Source organism: Lepidothrix coronata, unplaced genomic scaffold (assembly GCF_001604755.1).
Source record: "Lepidothrix coronata isolate B3197 unplaced genomic scaffold, Lepidothrix_coronata-1.0 Scaffold276, whole genome shotgun sequence".
NCBI lineage: Eukaryota > Metazoa > Chordata > Aves > Passeriformes > Pipridae > Lepidothrix > Lepidothrix coronata.
The window spans coordinates 633,882-650,534 of NW_016690456.1; the positions used below are offsets into that span (position 1 = coordinate 633,882).

Consider the following 16,653-nt stretch of genomic DNA (forward strand, 5'->3'; position numbering starts at 1 on the left):
TCAAACTGAGGCTTAAATATAAAACTTCCATGGGGCAAAGCTCCTACAAAGTAACGCAAGGGAGAATTTCAGTTACATTTGCTAATACCTCTGTGCATGTGTACAAAGCTTTATACTGGGATTTTTCAGAGAAATCTGAAGCTCCACTCTCATCTAACAAGACAATAATAATTTTTAAAATCGACCTAGCTCCAATGACTATTAGATTAGTATTTATGATAGACACGCTAATTAACTTTGAAGTAGCCAGATGCCACTACCTTTACTGCCCATGCGACCAGCACTGTTACATTACAGTGATATATTATTAAAGTATTACTAATATTTATATGCTCTATGATTGATAAATCATTGTCAATAAGTTACAGAAGCAAGACACAGTGACAGCAGAGATCTTCATGAAGAGAGAGCTTTCCTTCTGTGTTGCAAGTGTTAGCCATGATGGAAAAGTAATGCCAGCCTTTGTCTCTTACCCAGGCCATTGAGGTACAGCCTCAGAAACTGCTGCCATAAATTGCACCCTGTGACATGCCTAGAAGCTGAATTTTACAGAGCATTTGCTCTATTTGAAATATCAACACCCTGTATTAACCAGTGAGCAGATTTTTTAAATATCAGTAGTTGTATTGCTGCCAAACGGACATACAGGTACAAATCAAGCATGGCATTTTCTATGTGTTTTTTTTTTTACAATGGATATGAATTCTTTCCAACTTACAATTGTTGTGATCAAAGATGGAGCTGCAAGAAGTTTCTTGATAATTCTGTATCTGTCGTAAAGAGGTTTCATGAGACTCTTTTCTTGCTTAGTGACCTAAAGAGAAATCATAACAAAATGTAGTCCTCCAAAATTAAAAATAAAAGGTAAGTTAAAAAGATTCTCATTTGCTCCTGTAAAGCTGAGAAAGGTATTAGAAGAATATGACCAGATGTGTATTTTGCTTCCACAGATATTCCATGGGCACTGTAATTTAATTCATACAATTCCCATAAAGGAAAATGGCAATCTGTTTTCTAATGGAGAATACCCAATGTGGTTTCCTCACTTCCTGGAGCCATACCAGCCAGGCAGAGGGGATATTATTCCCTTTCTGAGGATGCTGGTGGAGCAGTAAGAGTTAAGATACACTGCTACTGTGCCTTGCATTGGTATCTCACTCAGCTGTAAGAATAGCAACAGGCTCCCTGCAGGAATGTGACAGTCTGCCTGGGACAATATGCTCATAGACTCAGTGGGATGGAGAGCACCAGGAACACAGCTTTACAGCCTCCACATGGAGCTGGCTCCATGCAGGATTGCTGCATGCATTCCTCACTGGAACTGCCTTCCACAAACAGGATTAGCTGTCTGTTCATTTAGTTTGCTCTTGGTCTTTTATGAGCGCTAGATGCATTGATTTGGAAGAGAGTATGATTTAAATTCAGCTGTTAAGAGCCTGATCAAGCCACAAATATTCACCAATACAAAAATAAACCTTATGGAAACTAGCTGTGCAGTAGACTGACTTACTGTACTAAGGAAAAAAGAGTGAATTCCACAAGGAAAAAAACAAGACAAAAAAGGCCTCAACCAACCAAACAACCCCCATCATCCCCAGAAAAAACAACATGTTCCTCAGTGATTAAATGCCAAAGCAGGGTCATTTGCAAGCTAGTCCACCATCAGCCTCTGCTCCTCAACTCCCATGCCTATGAGCTCTCTCTGCATACAGTGCCACTGATTTCTGGCACAGTGAAGCCGAGGTCCACCCACTCAGATGAGTGAACACACAGCAGCTCTGAAGAGACACAGACTGACTGACAGTGCAGACAGTAGTCCAGAGCTGCTCAGAAACAGCCAAATGCCTGGTCAGCGGAGTAAGGGTGACAGACAAACACAGGGTGGTGACACCACGTATTTCTGGCTCACTGAGTAGCTGGGGACCATTTCTAGAGGCACATTTATTTCACTGCAGAATGTCACTCCTAGTGAGTCCACTTCTCTTCCCCAGTCGTCATGTCCCATTTGATTACAACCCATAAGAGTGGCTCCTGGGAATGCCAAAGAGCCAGAATAGATCATTTTTCATTTGAAACCTGGTCAGTGCCCTCTCTGTCTGACCTTGTTAAGGTAAGTCTGGATGATAGTGATTCTGAGCCATACTATACATCAATCAGCAGGGCAATCATCATCCCCAGTGTGCTCTGCTGTGTTTCAAGGCTGCTCTTACAGAGCTGCTTCAACCTTGAGAAGAAACACCCTCTCTGAACTCCATGCTATAAAACGTGCCCTATCATTCCCTTTTTTGAATCAAGTCTCTTTTATGTCTATATAGCACTAATAATTTCTTTTTTGTTCTCCTTCTTAGGAAGTATAATTTCTTCATACCCTCTCCATCCCTCAGCTCTCATTCCAAGCCCAAAGAAGATGAACAAAAATGGTTTTATCCAAGATGCAGAGATAATTTTAACAGCTGGCATATTTTTGGACACATGCTGGTGCTGCTCCCCTTTTCCTCTACCACTGGAATTACTAGCCAGAAACAGAGACAGTCATAAGAACACAAACATAGATATCAAACAGAAATTCCACAGTTGTGTATAGACAAATTTTCAAGTCATCATCTCACCAATGGTGGAATTTTTTTTTTGGTTTGCACCTACATTCAGGAATTAAGTCCCTTGAAAGGATTTTAATTAATAGTTTTAACTGCTGCTGTGTAGTAAAGGAAAAAACACGAGACAGGTCATGTCATTTTGTAGTTCATGTCTTAGATGGTGCCCTATACAAAACCTTTCTCAGCTGCTAAGCACTCTAACCATGCATCATAGCAGAGCCAAGGATGCATGAGCCAGGTCTGCTGTGGAGACATCATCTCCCAGCTTTATCATCAAATCCTGCATTTTCCAATCATGAAGAGAGATAAAAAGATCCTCTTTTTATTTTAGTTTATTTTTCTAACATATAAACCACATTCATCAGTATCAGGCAATAACATTGATACCTGAAAATTAGTTTGAAATAACTAAAATTATGTTGTGTAAAATTCATCTGAATATATTTAATATACAAGCCCAAAAATATTTGTTAGATAAGTTAGATAATTTTTAATGTACCTATCTTTCCATGGCATACTTACAGGTTCTCCATGAATACTCTCAAAATACAGTAGACATTTCTGAAGATTGATTTTTTCCAAAGCCATTTGCTTTTTTGTCATATCCTATTTAAAAGAGTTATTTATAAGATTATGAGTCAGGATTTCATGACGAGGGTACAGGTACATATCTGTTTAATAATCTGCTCTGCCCAGATAAACATTAATAATGAATCCTCTTTCTGCCTGCATTGAGGTCAATGGGGACTTGGCATTAACTTAGCAAGAGCAGAGTCCAAAATTATATGACTGAATCTTTAAATAAATCAAAGGACATGTTACTCTCTCAAGGCCTAATGCAGAGCTGATGGCAGCTATGGAGATACTTCTACTGACTGGAGTAGTCTTTCTGTCAGGCTTTTACCAGTGGAAAATACACTGTATTTGCTTTGGCTGCCAAAGGGGAGCCTTTGGAGCCTGAACTTGTGCTCTGTCTTACGGAGAAAGATGCATAAATGAAAGTTCACTGAAAGCCTGGAATCTTATTTTTCTTAACTGTCATACATCTAACACTTGATTGCCTTGGTTTCTCTCAAAATTACTATTCCACCAAAGCAATTTAACAAGCTCAAGGCCAGGAAGTGCTATTAGGCTACTGATGGAACACTGCATTCCTTATCTGGAAGGTTCCAAAGGTAAAACCATGGTCTTAGTCAGTAAAGTGAGAATCTTCACGTGATGCTCAGAGTCTGCATTCAAAAAAAATTTCCTGAGAACACCATTTGACAGAGGCACTGAGGAAGCAGGGTTTTTAGCTGGAATATCTCAGCCAAGTTGCATGGACATGGGGTGTGTGTCATGGGTGGGGTTTTGGAAAGGCGGGCTCATAAAAGATGACAGCAGCACGTGAGCAGAAGGTGTTGGCAAATGAGGTCCCACAGGTACCCTCGCAGAACTTTCTTAGAACAATTTGGGTAACATTAATGAATAATTATTGTGACTGAAAAACTAAAGAAATGTTTTTCCTCATCCATCTTATGGAGAAATCAGAAAATAATGTTGTTAACTTCCATTTGCCAGTTCAGTTCATAAATAGCATTCCCTGTTATATATTAAGTATGTTCAGTTGCAACAAATGAGAACAGCCACCATTCTGCTCAAAATACTCAGAAACTTGCAAAAATACAGAGAGGATTTTTCAGCTTTTTTTCCCTCAACTTTTTAATTATTCATCAAAAAAGAGAAATGGATTTGCCTTGGCTGGTAAGGGGTATAGAAGAGAAAGCTTCAGCAATGCAAACCCAACCTGTTTGTGGAGTGGAGTGATAGATTCACAATGAAATCCCTAAATATTCAACCATCATGATACTATGATGAACACCCTCTAAATGCTGGGGCTACTAGGAAAAGGTACTGTCTGTAAAATGAAATGGAAGAAGACTGCCCACGTAGCAGGAAGTTCTGGCTGGACAGTGTGCATTGGTAGAACCGCTGTGGGGGAGCTGCAGAAAGTGCATCTCACACTGGCAGTTTATTTCTGTTCAAAAATCACAATACAGATCACTGGTAGCAGAAGAATGTTGATTTTTCAACAATGCAATTTGTCAGTGTTGGTGACACACCAGTACATGTACAGGTGTCTGCTGCAGGGAGCACACAGTGCAGTGGGTATTTATCTCCTCTTTTCCCTTTTCCCCTCTTCCCAACAAGATCTGCTCCCAAACACCAAGGAGCTAAATGTCATTTTCCACAGTCTGCCAGATCATGACAGAGCTGTATGAATCAGGGCCAAGTGTCCAAAGGTTTGGAGGAGATGAAGTAATGGAAGGAAGCATGGAGCTGGGGACACACAGCGTGCCTTTCCGCAGAAATTCAATGACTAAGGTTTTTCTACTGATGATTTGGAGAAATATTTTTACTAATTAAACTCTATTTTTAAAAATATATTAAGCCCTGAAGAAGTAGCACTCTTGTGATACCAGAGTGCCTTGCTATTAACTTCAGCAGGAGCAAAACCTTTTTTGTTTGCTCCTCAAATGCAGAGCCACTAATCAGAACTGCTAATCACATTTTGCCTAAAAGGTCTGCATGAGTTAATCACTCTAAAATTGTCATTCATTTTAAGAGATGAGCTGCTAACTAGAATGCAGGAGTATTATAAATTAGCTAATTTGTTTATTTATTGCTAGTTCTGCAATTAATACAAGGTTAATTCTTTCAAAAACTATTAAGCCCAGAGCAGCTGAATGGTTAGGAAGAAACGGGGAGTGATCATTAATATTGATTTATCACACAGCAAATGATCTCCAGGGGGTTTAGCATTTGACTCTATTTCATTAGCTCATTTTATTAGCCATCTCAAGACAGGTTTGTATTCGGCTAAATTTGAAATGGCTGATAATTTCAAAATCAGAGCAGGCAGGTGAAATCACAAACTACAGAATTGTCTGAGACATCTTAGGACTGTAGGCTGAATACACCAGTGGAAAATCCAATGCTAATTAAATAAAAACACTGCTTCATAGCCAAGGAGAATATGAACAGAAGTAGGTCAATAATGAGAAGACAGATACATAAAGTGAACCAGTCTGAGAAACGCCTTGGGGGACAGACTGCAAACATTCAAACTAAACATAAGGCAAAAATTGTTTGTGGCATATAAAGAAAGAAAAAGGAGACTTCACCTAAAGCTAAGTAGTTTGGTTTTCATAACTTGGAACAGAGAGCTGTACACAGTTGATTTCCTTACTAGTCTGTCCCCTGCATTGCCAACATCTCTCGTTGTTGTTTATACAGACAGAAAATACAAACTGAGGACAGAAGGACAGACAGTGTGACAGCAAGGGCTGGACCTGCCTGGGGCCTCTCAAAAGAGGTGCTTTGTTTCCAGGCAGACACAGAGTCCAGGTTCCCAGGGCCGAAGTCTGCCTCTTGGGGATGTGTGGTGGCTCATTGCAAAGCAGCCTTTTACACAGAAGTAGAAAGAAGGTGAATTATTACATAAACCACCATCTCCCTGCACAAGGAGCTGGTGACACAAACAGTGAGAGGTGGCCATCCCCTTGTGGGTTACTGAGCCATTCACAGGCCAATCCCAATTTTCTCTACACCTTCTCATTTAATAACTTCACTCACAGGCTCTTTTGCAGGAGGGATGTTTTGTTCTGGAAACCACATTCTGCTATTTTGTATTCAGGTCTTGTGGTCTGAGCTCTTTAGAAACACTGGGATTTTACTCTGCACCTCTCTGAAGGACACACATTCTCTCATTTCTATTTCAACAGGGCCTTAGATGCTTTCCACAGCAGAACTTCAGGGGACAACTTGGCAGGCTTTTATAGAAATACCATCCTTGCCCAAAATAACTAAATATTGAAAAAAAGAGAAACATTTAGCTGCTATTTACTATACTAATAATGTGGCTCAGATTGTTCTACAAGATCTAAATGTTATATACAAGATAAAATGTTGCACATAAAAAATATCTACAGTAACTGCAAACTTGTGTGTAGCTGAGATGAAGCCTTTGATCTTTGCTGGAACCATTAAATATCCTCGATTCATTTCACATCTCCAAATGCTATAAACCTCATTCTCCCCCAGAAGTCCAGGATGAGTCATAATCAAAATCCAATATTTTTTAATGTTATACTTGGGGAGCTACTAAAATATATAATTTTGAAATAGATCAATTTGATTTCATGTTATTCCTACTCAAACTTCTGTTCCCCAGCAGCTTGGTGTAACTATTACTAAACACCTTTGCTAACAAACAGTTCTCTCAACACAAGTTCTCTCCACAAGACTACAAGAAGAAAATAAATAAGACCTCTTAAAGAGGTCTTGTTGTGCAAACATTTAATTTCCATTACTCTTTTCTCTGTGAGAATATTTCAAGACAGCACTGCCATTGCACAGATTTAGGATGTCCTCTTGGAAAATCAGGAAAAGTCCAATAAATTGAAAAATTAAGGGAACAGAAACCCACACCCAGCTTACTCTTATAAGAGTTTTTTGGACAGAATTTCCTCACTGACATCTGTTTTGGTGTCATCTGATCTCACTCCTTGCATAATAAAAAACAATTTAAAAACTGAAAATATTATCCTACAGTCTGCACTGTGGGAATTTTAGGACTATATACGGAACAGCATGGGTTTGTTGTCTTCTTTTGTTTTCTGGTTATGAAACACTTTTTCCATTTCAGGTTTTTAAAAAGTAGCATATAAAAAGAAACAATTTAAAAATCAGTCATGTATACAGAGCTCAAGATCTCAGACGCATGGCATTGTTATGCACAGTTCTGGTTTTTATATAGCAACTAGTTGTTTAAGAACTAAGAATAGAAGCAAAACAAAAATTAAAAATTATCTCTGCTGGGTACTCTCTGATACTGAAATCCACCCAGAATAATTTCTTAGTTCTCACATAGTTTAGCATTTAGTTCTTCATCCCTCCTTGCCCCCCTTGTCCCCTTTTTTGTTCACCAGCTAGAGTCTAAATGCTACTGTCAATGTTTAGATTTTAGATACTTTTGAGGGCAGAATTTATTGCCTTGCTTGGTTCTACAGCATCAGAACAGCAACATCACTGGACAGCAAAAATAGCCCCCCCGAAAAGTATTTTTATGGGTGGGATGTTCTGCTTCAGACAACCCTACAGTGTGCTGAGAACAGGAAGGTGCAGCAAAACTTTAAAATATGTAGTAGCTCAAAACCAAAATTAATTACCCAGCCAAGCAATCATGTCTAATGGAATATTGCTCCTAACTGAGAACATGGAAGAGCAGAGACAGCATCAGCACAAGTAAACGTACAAGATCAGAAGGGCAAAGCTGTCTGGATGGTTGTGCTCTCCTCATGACCTCAGACCATCGACTGGGCAGAGGCTTTCAGCATCTCTCAGGTGAGAGAGGACCTTTATGATCAAAAGGACTTCAGGAAGGTTTTTAGTCACGCAGTTTCTGGGGGCTGAAGATGGGATTGCTTTTGCTGTCACCATCTTCGCCACATGGGGATACGCAGCCTCAAGTAGGCAGGTTCTAGCAGTGCCTGGCAAACTGTTCTACACAGGCACCTCTGAGCAAAAGGTGCTTAGCTCTACTTGAAAAAGCCTTCTGCAACTCTTTGTCTGAGAAACTCTTCTCAGAGAGATCACTTCAGGAACTGCACTAGAGCTCCCATCTCATTAGAGAGAAGTTGCACTGCAGTGCCAGACGACAGAGGATGCACACACCCCCTGAGACAGCTACACACTAATAACCTGCCTCAGGTGATAAAGTCCTGAAGGAAACAGCCATGCTTGTTAAATACCTTAATAGTCTCAGGAAGGTGAAAGTGTTGTCTCTTCTCCTTCAGCCGCCTCAATACGCTATCCATGGTTTCTTCCACTGAGGGAGCTGGTTCCATGCTCGTGGCCTCCTGTGTGCCAGCCTCTTTAGAGGTCCCAGTGCTTTCACAATGGTCATTTCTTTGGGGTGCTGTGGAGGTGCAGTTTTGCTCTTCTGTAATTCTGAGTTTCAGTTCTGAAAGGCAAATTACATGGCAAGATTAGAAAAGATTAGAAATATTTGCAAAGCAGTTTCCTCTGATGCTACCAGAACAAACAAACAAACAAACAAACAAACAAACAAACAACAAAACAAAACTTTCCTAGTTTTTGCATACAATTTTCATCATACCACAGAAATATAGGAAAGTAATTCTGCTTCACTTTCACATGTAAATCTTTTACCTGGTTAAAGGGAAATCCAATGGTCAAGTGATGAGATGTGTCCATGACAATGAAATTTATAGCACATGTGTAATTCTCTTTTTCCTCCAAGGTCATCTTTGACACAAAAGGTGAGGACTGAAGAGGCACTGAATTATGGAGTGGGGTCTGGATAGGAATTAGTGCTGAATTTCAGTGGGAGTGAAGTTAAGAAAGGGGCTTAAAAGGAAAAACAGTGAGAAAATATTTATGGGAGGTTAGGTGTGGGGGGAATATGAAGGCAGAGCTCTCTCATTCCCCTCCTTCTCCTCGCTAAGCCTGTGTACTCTCTGGATAAGTAAGAACATGCCTGTGCCTGGTGTGGGCATTGCTGTCCAAGGATGCATCTTTCACAGACACCTTCCCAAGCCAGAGCAGTGTCTCTGCAGCATCTGCTCCCCTCTCACCCGAGCTGGGCTTCTCTGCCCTCCTGTGCTGCTGCACAAGGGAGGAGGAGAATGAGAAGGGCTGGGAGGGCCAAGCTGTGCCACAGAGCCCTCCATGCCAGGCTGCTGGAGTACCCAGGTCTGGATAACCAACATTGCTCTCCAGTGCAATTTAAACCGTCCACCTCCCTTCCAGAGACTGCACTGCCCTAAGCCAGGCTCAGGTGGAGAAACAGCCACTTCCCTTGCCAGAAGAGCATCTGAGCAACCCAGAAGACAGACAGGTTACAGTGTGTCCAAGCCTCCCAGTCAGCAACCTGCCTGGATGTGATAAAGTGTGCGAGTATATTAGCTTGACACCAAGCCAAAGACCCTGAAGCTCCAGAGACCTGCACAGAGCAACGAGGAAATTGAATTGCAATCTGAATTATCTCCTGTAAAATCAGACTTTGTTCATAGCGCACATCTGGCTGGTGCAGCACCTTGGGCAAGGCAGGAGATTGATGGCTCCACATGTGTTAAATTTGTTGAAATCCATGCAGAAGCAGTAATAAAATTTTTTAGCTGTGACAGTCTGAGGATATAGGCCAGCTTGTTAGGGAAAATCAGTATTTTTTAGTAAACCCACAGAGCCAGAAAGGATGGACAAGCCTCATGAACTTGGAGAAGGACCTAAGAAGCACCTGAGTGTTTTCCATTTCAGTTGTACTTGTCATGTTAATCTCATGAATCTCGCTTCACTTAAAAGCAGTGCCATTATTCAGGATAATAAAATCAAGGGTTGTCACAGGATTAAGCATTTTAGGTGTGAAGGTGAGGCTGATCTATGAACACTAGACCCCTGGCTAGGAGAAGCAATGGTTGAGTCAGAAAGATAATTTCCAGAAAGTTAACTATGTAGATCAGCCATTTCTTCTCACTTTTATTTCCTGGATTTGTAACACAAAGTTCAAGGAAAAACAACAACAACAAAAATAATAATCATAACGATGATGATGAAATCTTACAGGATAGTACTCAAGGGAGAATTTTCCAGAAGAAATTTACTGAAAGACGGGTTTCTAATTCTTTACTTACCACAATCACAGCCTCTATATCTACATTATTAACTACATCCAGAACAGAGATGAAAGATAGTACCACAATTTATCTAGTAGTGAGAATCCATTTATAACAGGGGAAAAAAAAGATTTAGATAAATTATAAATAGCCTTAAGAAAAAAATCAATCTGTCTTGGCTACATTCTCCCTGAGGGAAAGCATGTGATACACCCCTAGACGTTAATGGAGTGGTTCGCAGACAGTCAAGGGCAAAACCTGACCCTCAAGACCAAATCTAATACCAAGGAAAGATCTGTTCTTATGATCAAAATAAATAAAATCTTTAGAGATGAATATCCTCAGTCGTAAAGAAACAGTTGCACCTACATATGTGCCGTTACAAGGAAAGTTTTAACTTCTCTATTTCAGGCACTCATGAAAATATCCAAAATAGCACTGCCTTTTGCATGAATGTTTATAGTGATAAGGGAGAGACGGTGTCTTTTTCCCCTTCCCCTTTCTAGCCTTGCTATGAAGGTTGAACTGGCTTACTTTAATCCCTGCTTTCAGGAATCAAGGCAAGTCATATCCCCTAATATCTCTGTTGCCTTTGAAAGCCTTATTGGCATGCACTGTGAAAAATAAGCAGAGCAGTGATGTTAGACAACTGACTCTAAAATATTCCAGGTACGCTCCTACTTCCAAAAGCTTCAGCAATAAAGGGAAAGCGACGTTCTATTATTATTATTATGTACCTTTGAGCTGCTTCCGACCCTTGGCCAAAGCATTCATCCATTTCAGAACTTCAGGATTGGAAGTCTTGTCACCATGGGAAGGCTGAATGCAAAGACAAATGTAAAGAATGTAAAGAAACAGAAGGAATTGAGAGTTAAGTGATCAAACAGACAAAAAACCCTTTGTGCTCCAAAACGCCCGTAGTTCCCACTGCACGGTGTCACGGGGCCATGCAGAGCACTTGGCTTGATCGTGGCATTAATTTGTCATGACTTATCTGTGCCCCACTGTGGCACAGTGCTACATGGATCTGGGTGTTTTGTCTCTGATCCTAAAAAAGACCCAACAACATTTAAGTCTCTGACTAATCGGGTAAATAACCTCAGAGACTTCAAAAGGATTGATCAAATACCCAATTTTAGTCAAGTTCCTAAGTGATTTCCAGGATGGTAACTGAAGCTCTCTGTCCCTTGCAGGGATAAGCCCTTGCTTTAAGACACGGATTCTGCTGGGAAACAGCACTTAAAAAATTTCCACTGACCTGCTTAAATAATCAAAGGAAAAAATCCTGTGCTAGAGTCATCTCAAAAGTAGCAAACAACTAAATATATATCAGTTCTTTCTTTGCATTTAGAAATTGTCTCCAAGTTTAAATCATTTTACACTGGATCTTCAAAACTCAAGATATTTAAAATGGCATAACAGTTTTGCAAAATTAAGCCTCTAAAATATTTTTTTTTTCCTGGTCACAGTGTAAGGATTATGTATAAAATTTTTCTCCTGGGATCATATGATGACCACTGGGCCATACAATTCACAAGTTTAAGTTTTCAGTCACCAATGGGATTACAAGGTAATATGTAATTAATTTTAATATGGTCAGAAAATATCACAAACTTCCCTATTTCATATTGTACACATTCTTTGATATGTTTAAGCTGCACAATTCACACCAGCTCGATATGAACAATCCTGCACAGAGGGCACAGCGCTCACCACTGACCTCAAACAACCCCCCATAAGTTTTATTTCTCTTAATTTCTGCCATCAGCTTCTGTTGAGCCCCACACTTTGGAGGTTTACAGGAGTCTGCCTGAAAGAAGGAATCTGCACAGAGGAGCAACAGTTTCCAAGCAAATGAGTTCTACAAAGTGAATAAGTAGCTTTTCATCTTTTTTTTTTTTCATTTTTTGCATCATTTTGGTTCACAAGCCTGTCAGCTACATTTCACTGCTTCACACTTCTCAAAGATGAATATTTTGCAACAAAGGTAATCCAAAGAAAATGTAAATTAGAGTCTCAGAACTACTGCTTACACTGGAAGATGCTAAAAAGATATTCCCTCATTGAAGTTTTTCCCATTTCATTTTACTAAAAATACCCTTTCTTGTATTGTTTTGCATAGGTTTAAATACACTGGGATCCTTGCCTCCCTCTTTTTTTTCAATTATTATCTTACCAGGTATTTTTTTTCTTGCTCAAACTTTTCTTCATACTTCCTAATTTTTCTCTTGAGGCTCTGCAAATGCTTGGTAAGTTGTGTTACTGTCTGTGGTTCTTTGCAGTCTTCACAGTTACATCTGGAAGAACTTCTTGGCCTGCAAAAGCCAAAAAAAAATAGTTGCTGGATCTAAGAACTGGCTATAATGGCCCTTGCCTTTTTTCAGGCACACTTTAACCCTTTCTTAGCACTTCAGAAGTCACAGCTAGGTTGTTTCACAAGATAGAGACAGCTTAGTTTTACAAAGTAAGCATAAAATAATTGCTTTTGCTTTAAGGTAACCCTAGGGTATAATAATGGGTTCACTGTCTGTCTTTCATTCTCTCTTTTTATAATTGTGGGATTTCTGAATATTTTGGAAAAAAAGTTAATCTAGTAAGTCAAACCCTGATCCATTATTTACATTTAACACCCATATCTTAATTCACAAATCTTCCAGCTATAACAGGAGAATGTAATGACATGATTTGCAAAACTAAGTGCAGGGAGTTTTTCATTGCTGGGAATAATCATTATCATTCTAAAGGCAGTTTAGTTTCTGATTATTTACAGTTGCAAATCAACAGATCTGATTATTATCCATATGCAGATGAAGCTGTGTATATGAGCTTTTAAGAAAGTTTGATTTCTCTCTGTAACTCACAGCTTGGTTTCTGGAAATCACATATATGAATAGTTCATATGCTGTTTGACACTGTCACATCCAGTGAATGGCTCAAGCTGTAGTTCAGTTACAGCTGAAATTTTTAGTATTATGCCACTTTGTCTTATCACACTGATTACTAACTGACATTTAAAACTGTCCTTGCTAACTGTAGTTAACAAAGATTTCAAACAATGTCCTCTGTTATGACTGAGGGAACACCAGTTCCTATTTATGGTACTGCAAATTATCCATGTCAAAATATGCCACAATATGAAAAATTTCCTGTTTATGACATGACAGTGACTAAAAAAAAACCCATGAACAGTCAAAGGCTGTGGATTGCAGAAAAAGTTTTAAAGACACATAAGAATTAAAATACATTTTCTTACACCATGAAAGGCTGAGCACTTGGTGGAGAAGGGGCAGACTCTGTGTCTAGATTAAATCTCTGGCTTTGGCTAAAGATAGAGCAGCGTGGTGACAAAAGAGGATTGTCTCCATCTGTAATGTGATACAGCAGTCGACTGGTCCCTAGGGAGTGATGCTCCTGTGGGCTGCTCTCCATGTCGTTCTGCCAGTCTCTGTGGGCTGGCACAGGCTCTGGAAAGAAAGTACAAATCAGTGTGGACCGGGGGTCACTCACAAGGTACTGAGCCACCAAGGTGAATGCAAATCTTTCCTTGCAGAAGGGCTCAAAGTAAACAGCAAACGGTTCAGCAAAGTGTCACATGCAGGATGAACACGGGACCGAGGATGACAGAAGAGAAGTACAGTTACTGGCTTAACCAAAATCATTTTTGAGTTCCACAGGAGAAGCTGGATGGGTGTGTTTATAAATAATGAAGTACAATATAAAGATGGGGAGTTTCCCAGAATGGCAGCACTACCTGTATTTTCACAGATCTGTTTGCTTTTGAGAGCCACATTTCTGGAGTAGATGATGAGTGTGCAAAGTAAGATTAACTTTGTGATTTATCATTTACTGCCTTGGCGAAGAGAAAGGAAGATCAAACATATAATGTGCCCTGATGCTGAGAACCTCCAGGGCTGCTTGCAGATTTTTGTTAAGGTTTGAAGGAACATACCTATGGGTCTAAAGAACACAGGATATGAAAATAGCAACCACCACCAGTAATATTCCAGTTGGTTATTCAAGGTAAGTGGGCAGTGACTGCTGCCTGGAGGAGTCATGCTTGTGATACCGTGTTAACAGTGTCTTGGACTGTGAATGGAACCTCACCCCAGGTGCCTCAAAAGGTAAAACTGTTTTATAGTGGTGATCAAGCTAGAAAAAAGTAGGAATTGGTGAACTTCATCTCACTGGTTCTGTTTATGGGTGACATGAAAACTGATGGGCACATTACAGTGCCTTCCTCCAGGGAATATCCAGAGTTCATCTTCCCTTTGCTGTACATGAGTGCATTAAAGGGAATAATCATTGTATCTTATTCCTCACCCTCAGTAGTTGTGGGTGAGGATGATGTAGCCTAATCCACATTTTTGCTATCAGATGATTGCAATTTAAAGCAGATTACACTTTTTAGGGAGAAACTCCACATTCATAAAAGTCCTTGCCCAAAAATTCTCTGTTTTTGCTTTACAGACAACAAAAAAATCCTACTGTATAATCACAGTTTAGTCTGTCATGCAAAAGTTGCATGTGACCTTTGTATCTATAAACTCACCTACTCCTGGCAGCATCATCAATTATAATTATGTTAAGCATTTTCATGATGAGACAATGTGGCTGATTTTTAATTCCAACCTTGCACTTTTCCTCTAAATACCTCATACTATGAAGGTCAAATTCCACTCTCCAAGGTACCAGAGCAACACCCAAGTCTCCTAAATCATGTGTGAGATTCAAACCCTCCCACAGAGAGATCCAGAAAGGCATCTGGGAGAAGCAAGGGTAGAGAACTGTACAAGCCATGGGAAATCAGGTACTGACAGCACACAGTGATAATGGCTGGAATAATTGCTGTTCTGCAAACAAAAGTGTTATCTCTTTTTGGCAAGTACTGTCTCCTTACCCTGCAAGATTTTTTAAAAAATTATAGTTTTGGTTGGGTTTTGGCCTGCTGTTGTTGCTGGGGCTTTTTTATTCTGAAGATTGTCAGTGAGAAGAACCTGGATTCCTTTCTTTAATTTCACCATCTTTGAACTTCAAGAAATATACAATCACTGTGAAGTGGGTTGACTAAGAATAGTTTCACAGATTTCTCATGCTCTGTTATTATTAGGAATAAATTCTTTTATAGTCATATTAAGTAGCAGTCCCCTCACTGTGAAAGGAAAATGATGTGATAAAAAGATCAGCTGGTCTGTGTATGACAGGTGCAGGAAACAACTTTCCAACATTTGAACTCTGATTTCCTGTGGACCTAGAACTACCCCTCTTGCAGGAGGCTGTGCTGCTGATAAACCATAGGGTCACAGACACTTGCTCCTTTTCACATTTACAACCAGGCGATTTTCCTGGGGCCAACCCAGTCTCAGAAGTGGAAGAAAAGCACACATTCAAGACTGAACACTCCCTGAAGATAAATGCAAAGGACAGGTAGTGGCTGGTGCAGCTCCAGCGTGAAAACACACAAAACTCAAGGAGGTTTTTTTATTCAGAAAAGGAGACAACCTGCATGCCAGATGAATTTGGGAGTATTTCCCAAAGGCCAGGGCACTTCCATTTCCTTGGCACCAGGGCTGTGCACACTGGTGCAACTTTGGTATGGCCCAAGAAGGGCTTTAGTTCCAACCCTACTACAGGTGCATTAAATTACTGCCTCTGTTCATAAGTGGTCAGCAAATAATTCAAACTGAATCATTCACATGGCCTGATTACTGTCATAGTGAAACACCTCGGTGATGACAAGTTCTAACCAACCACATTTTTAATTAAAGCTTAAGGCCATCATCCTGGTTCCAGTTCTGCTTAGATCCTAAACAAGACTCTAAGCATTATCCTGAGAGTAGCCCATGAACTGACCATGTGTTCATGTGTCTGGTCTAATTTTAGCCTCTATTTTTGACAAAACTGAGAATTAAAGCCACCTCTACCCAAGCCAATAAGTTGCCCCTTGGCATCTACTCCATCTCATCTGCTGGACAGGACTTAAAGCCAGCTTTGCTATCTTATGCAATATGTTCATAAGATGGACTTCATATGGCAACAAGTCCTGTGGTACAACTCTGTATTTAAGCCTGTGATATTCTCTAAATAAAACAATATTACACTGAAATCTCTTGTATAGAAAAAATAATATGCATCTGTAATGTGTTCAGCCCTCAACGTGTAACGTCTGTGAATGCTGCTAACCAGGATTTTTAATTTCAAGGCCATTTAGAACTTCTTGTAGTTAGGTTCAGCTGCTCACTGCTCAAGTCATATATTTGATGTGTACTAATATCCAAAAGCTATAGAAATTACACCCTGCTCTTCTCTGTTTTCCCCTTTAGAAAACTAGCTTAGTAACCCCCAGAAATTCTTTATGGTCTTACTTTGGCAGCTCCAATTCT

The 16,653-nt window shown here is 39.9% G+C and overlaps 1 protein-coding gene across 5 annotated transcripts in view; it reads right to left on the bottom strand.

Annotated features, from left to right (window-relative positions):
• FAM13C (family with sequence similarity 13 member C) overlaps positions 1–16,653 on the bottom strand; it is a 49,901-nt gene that overhangs the window by 4,470 nt on the left and 28,778 nt on the right. For all 5 annotated transcript variants that reach the window (XM_017836356.1, XM_017836358.1, XM_017836357.1 and 2 more), the window contains 5 exons: positions 13,527–13,737; positions 12,450–12,588; positions 11,011–11,092; positions 8,390–8,601; positions 719–814 (listed from right to left, as the gene is read on the bottom strand). In XM_017836356.1, coding sequence (XP_017691845.1) covers positions 719–814; positions 8,390–8,601; positions 11,011–11,092; positions 12,450–12,588; positions 13,527–13,737 — 740 coding nt within the window. The remainder of the gene's footprint in view (positions 1–718; positions 815–8,389; positions 8,602–11,010; positions 11,093–12,449; positions 12,589–13,526; positions 13,738–16,653) is intronic.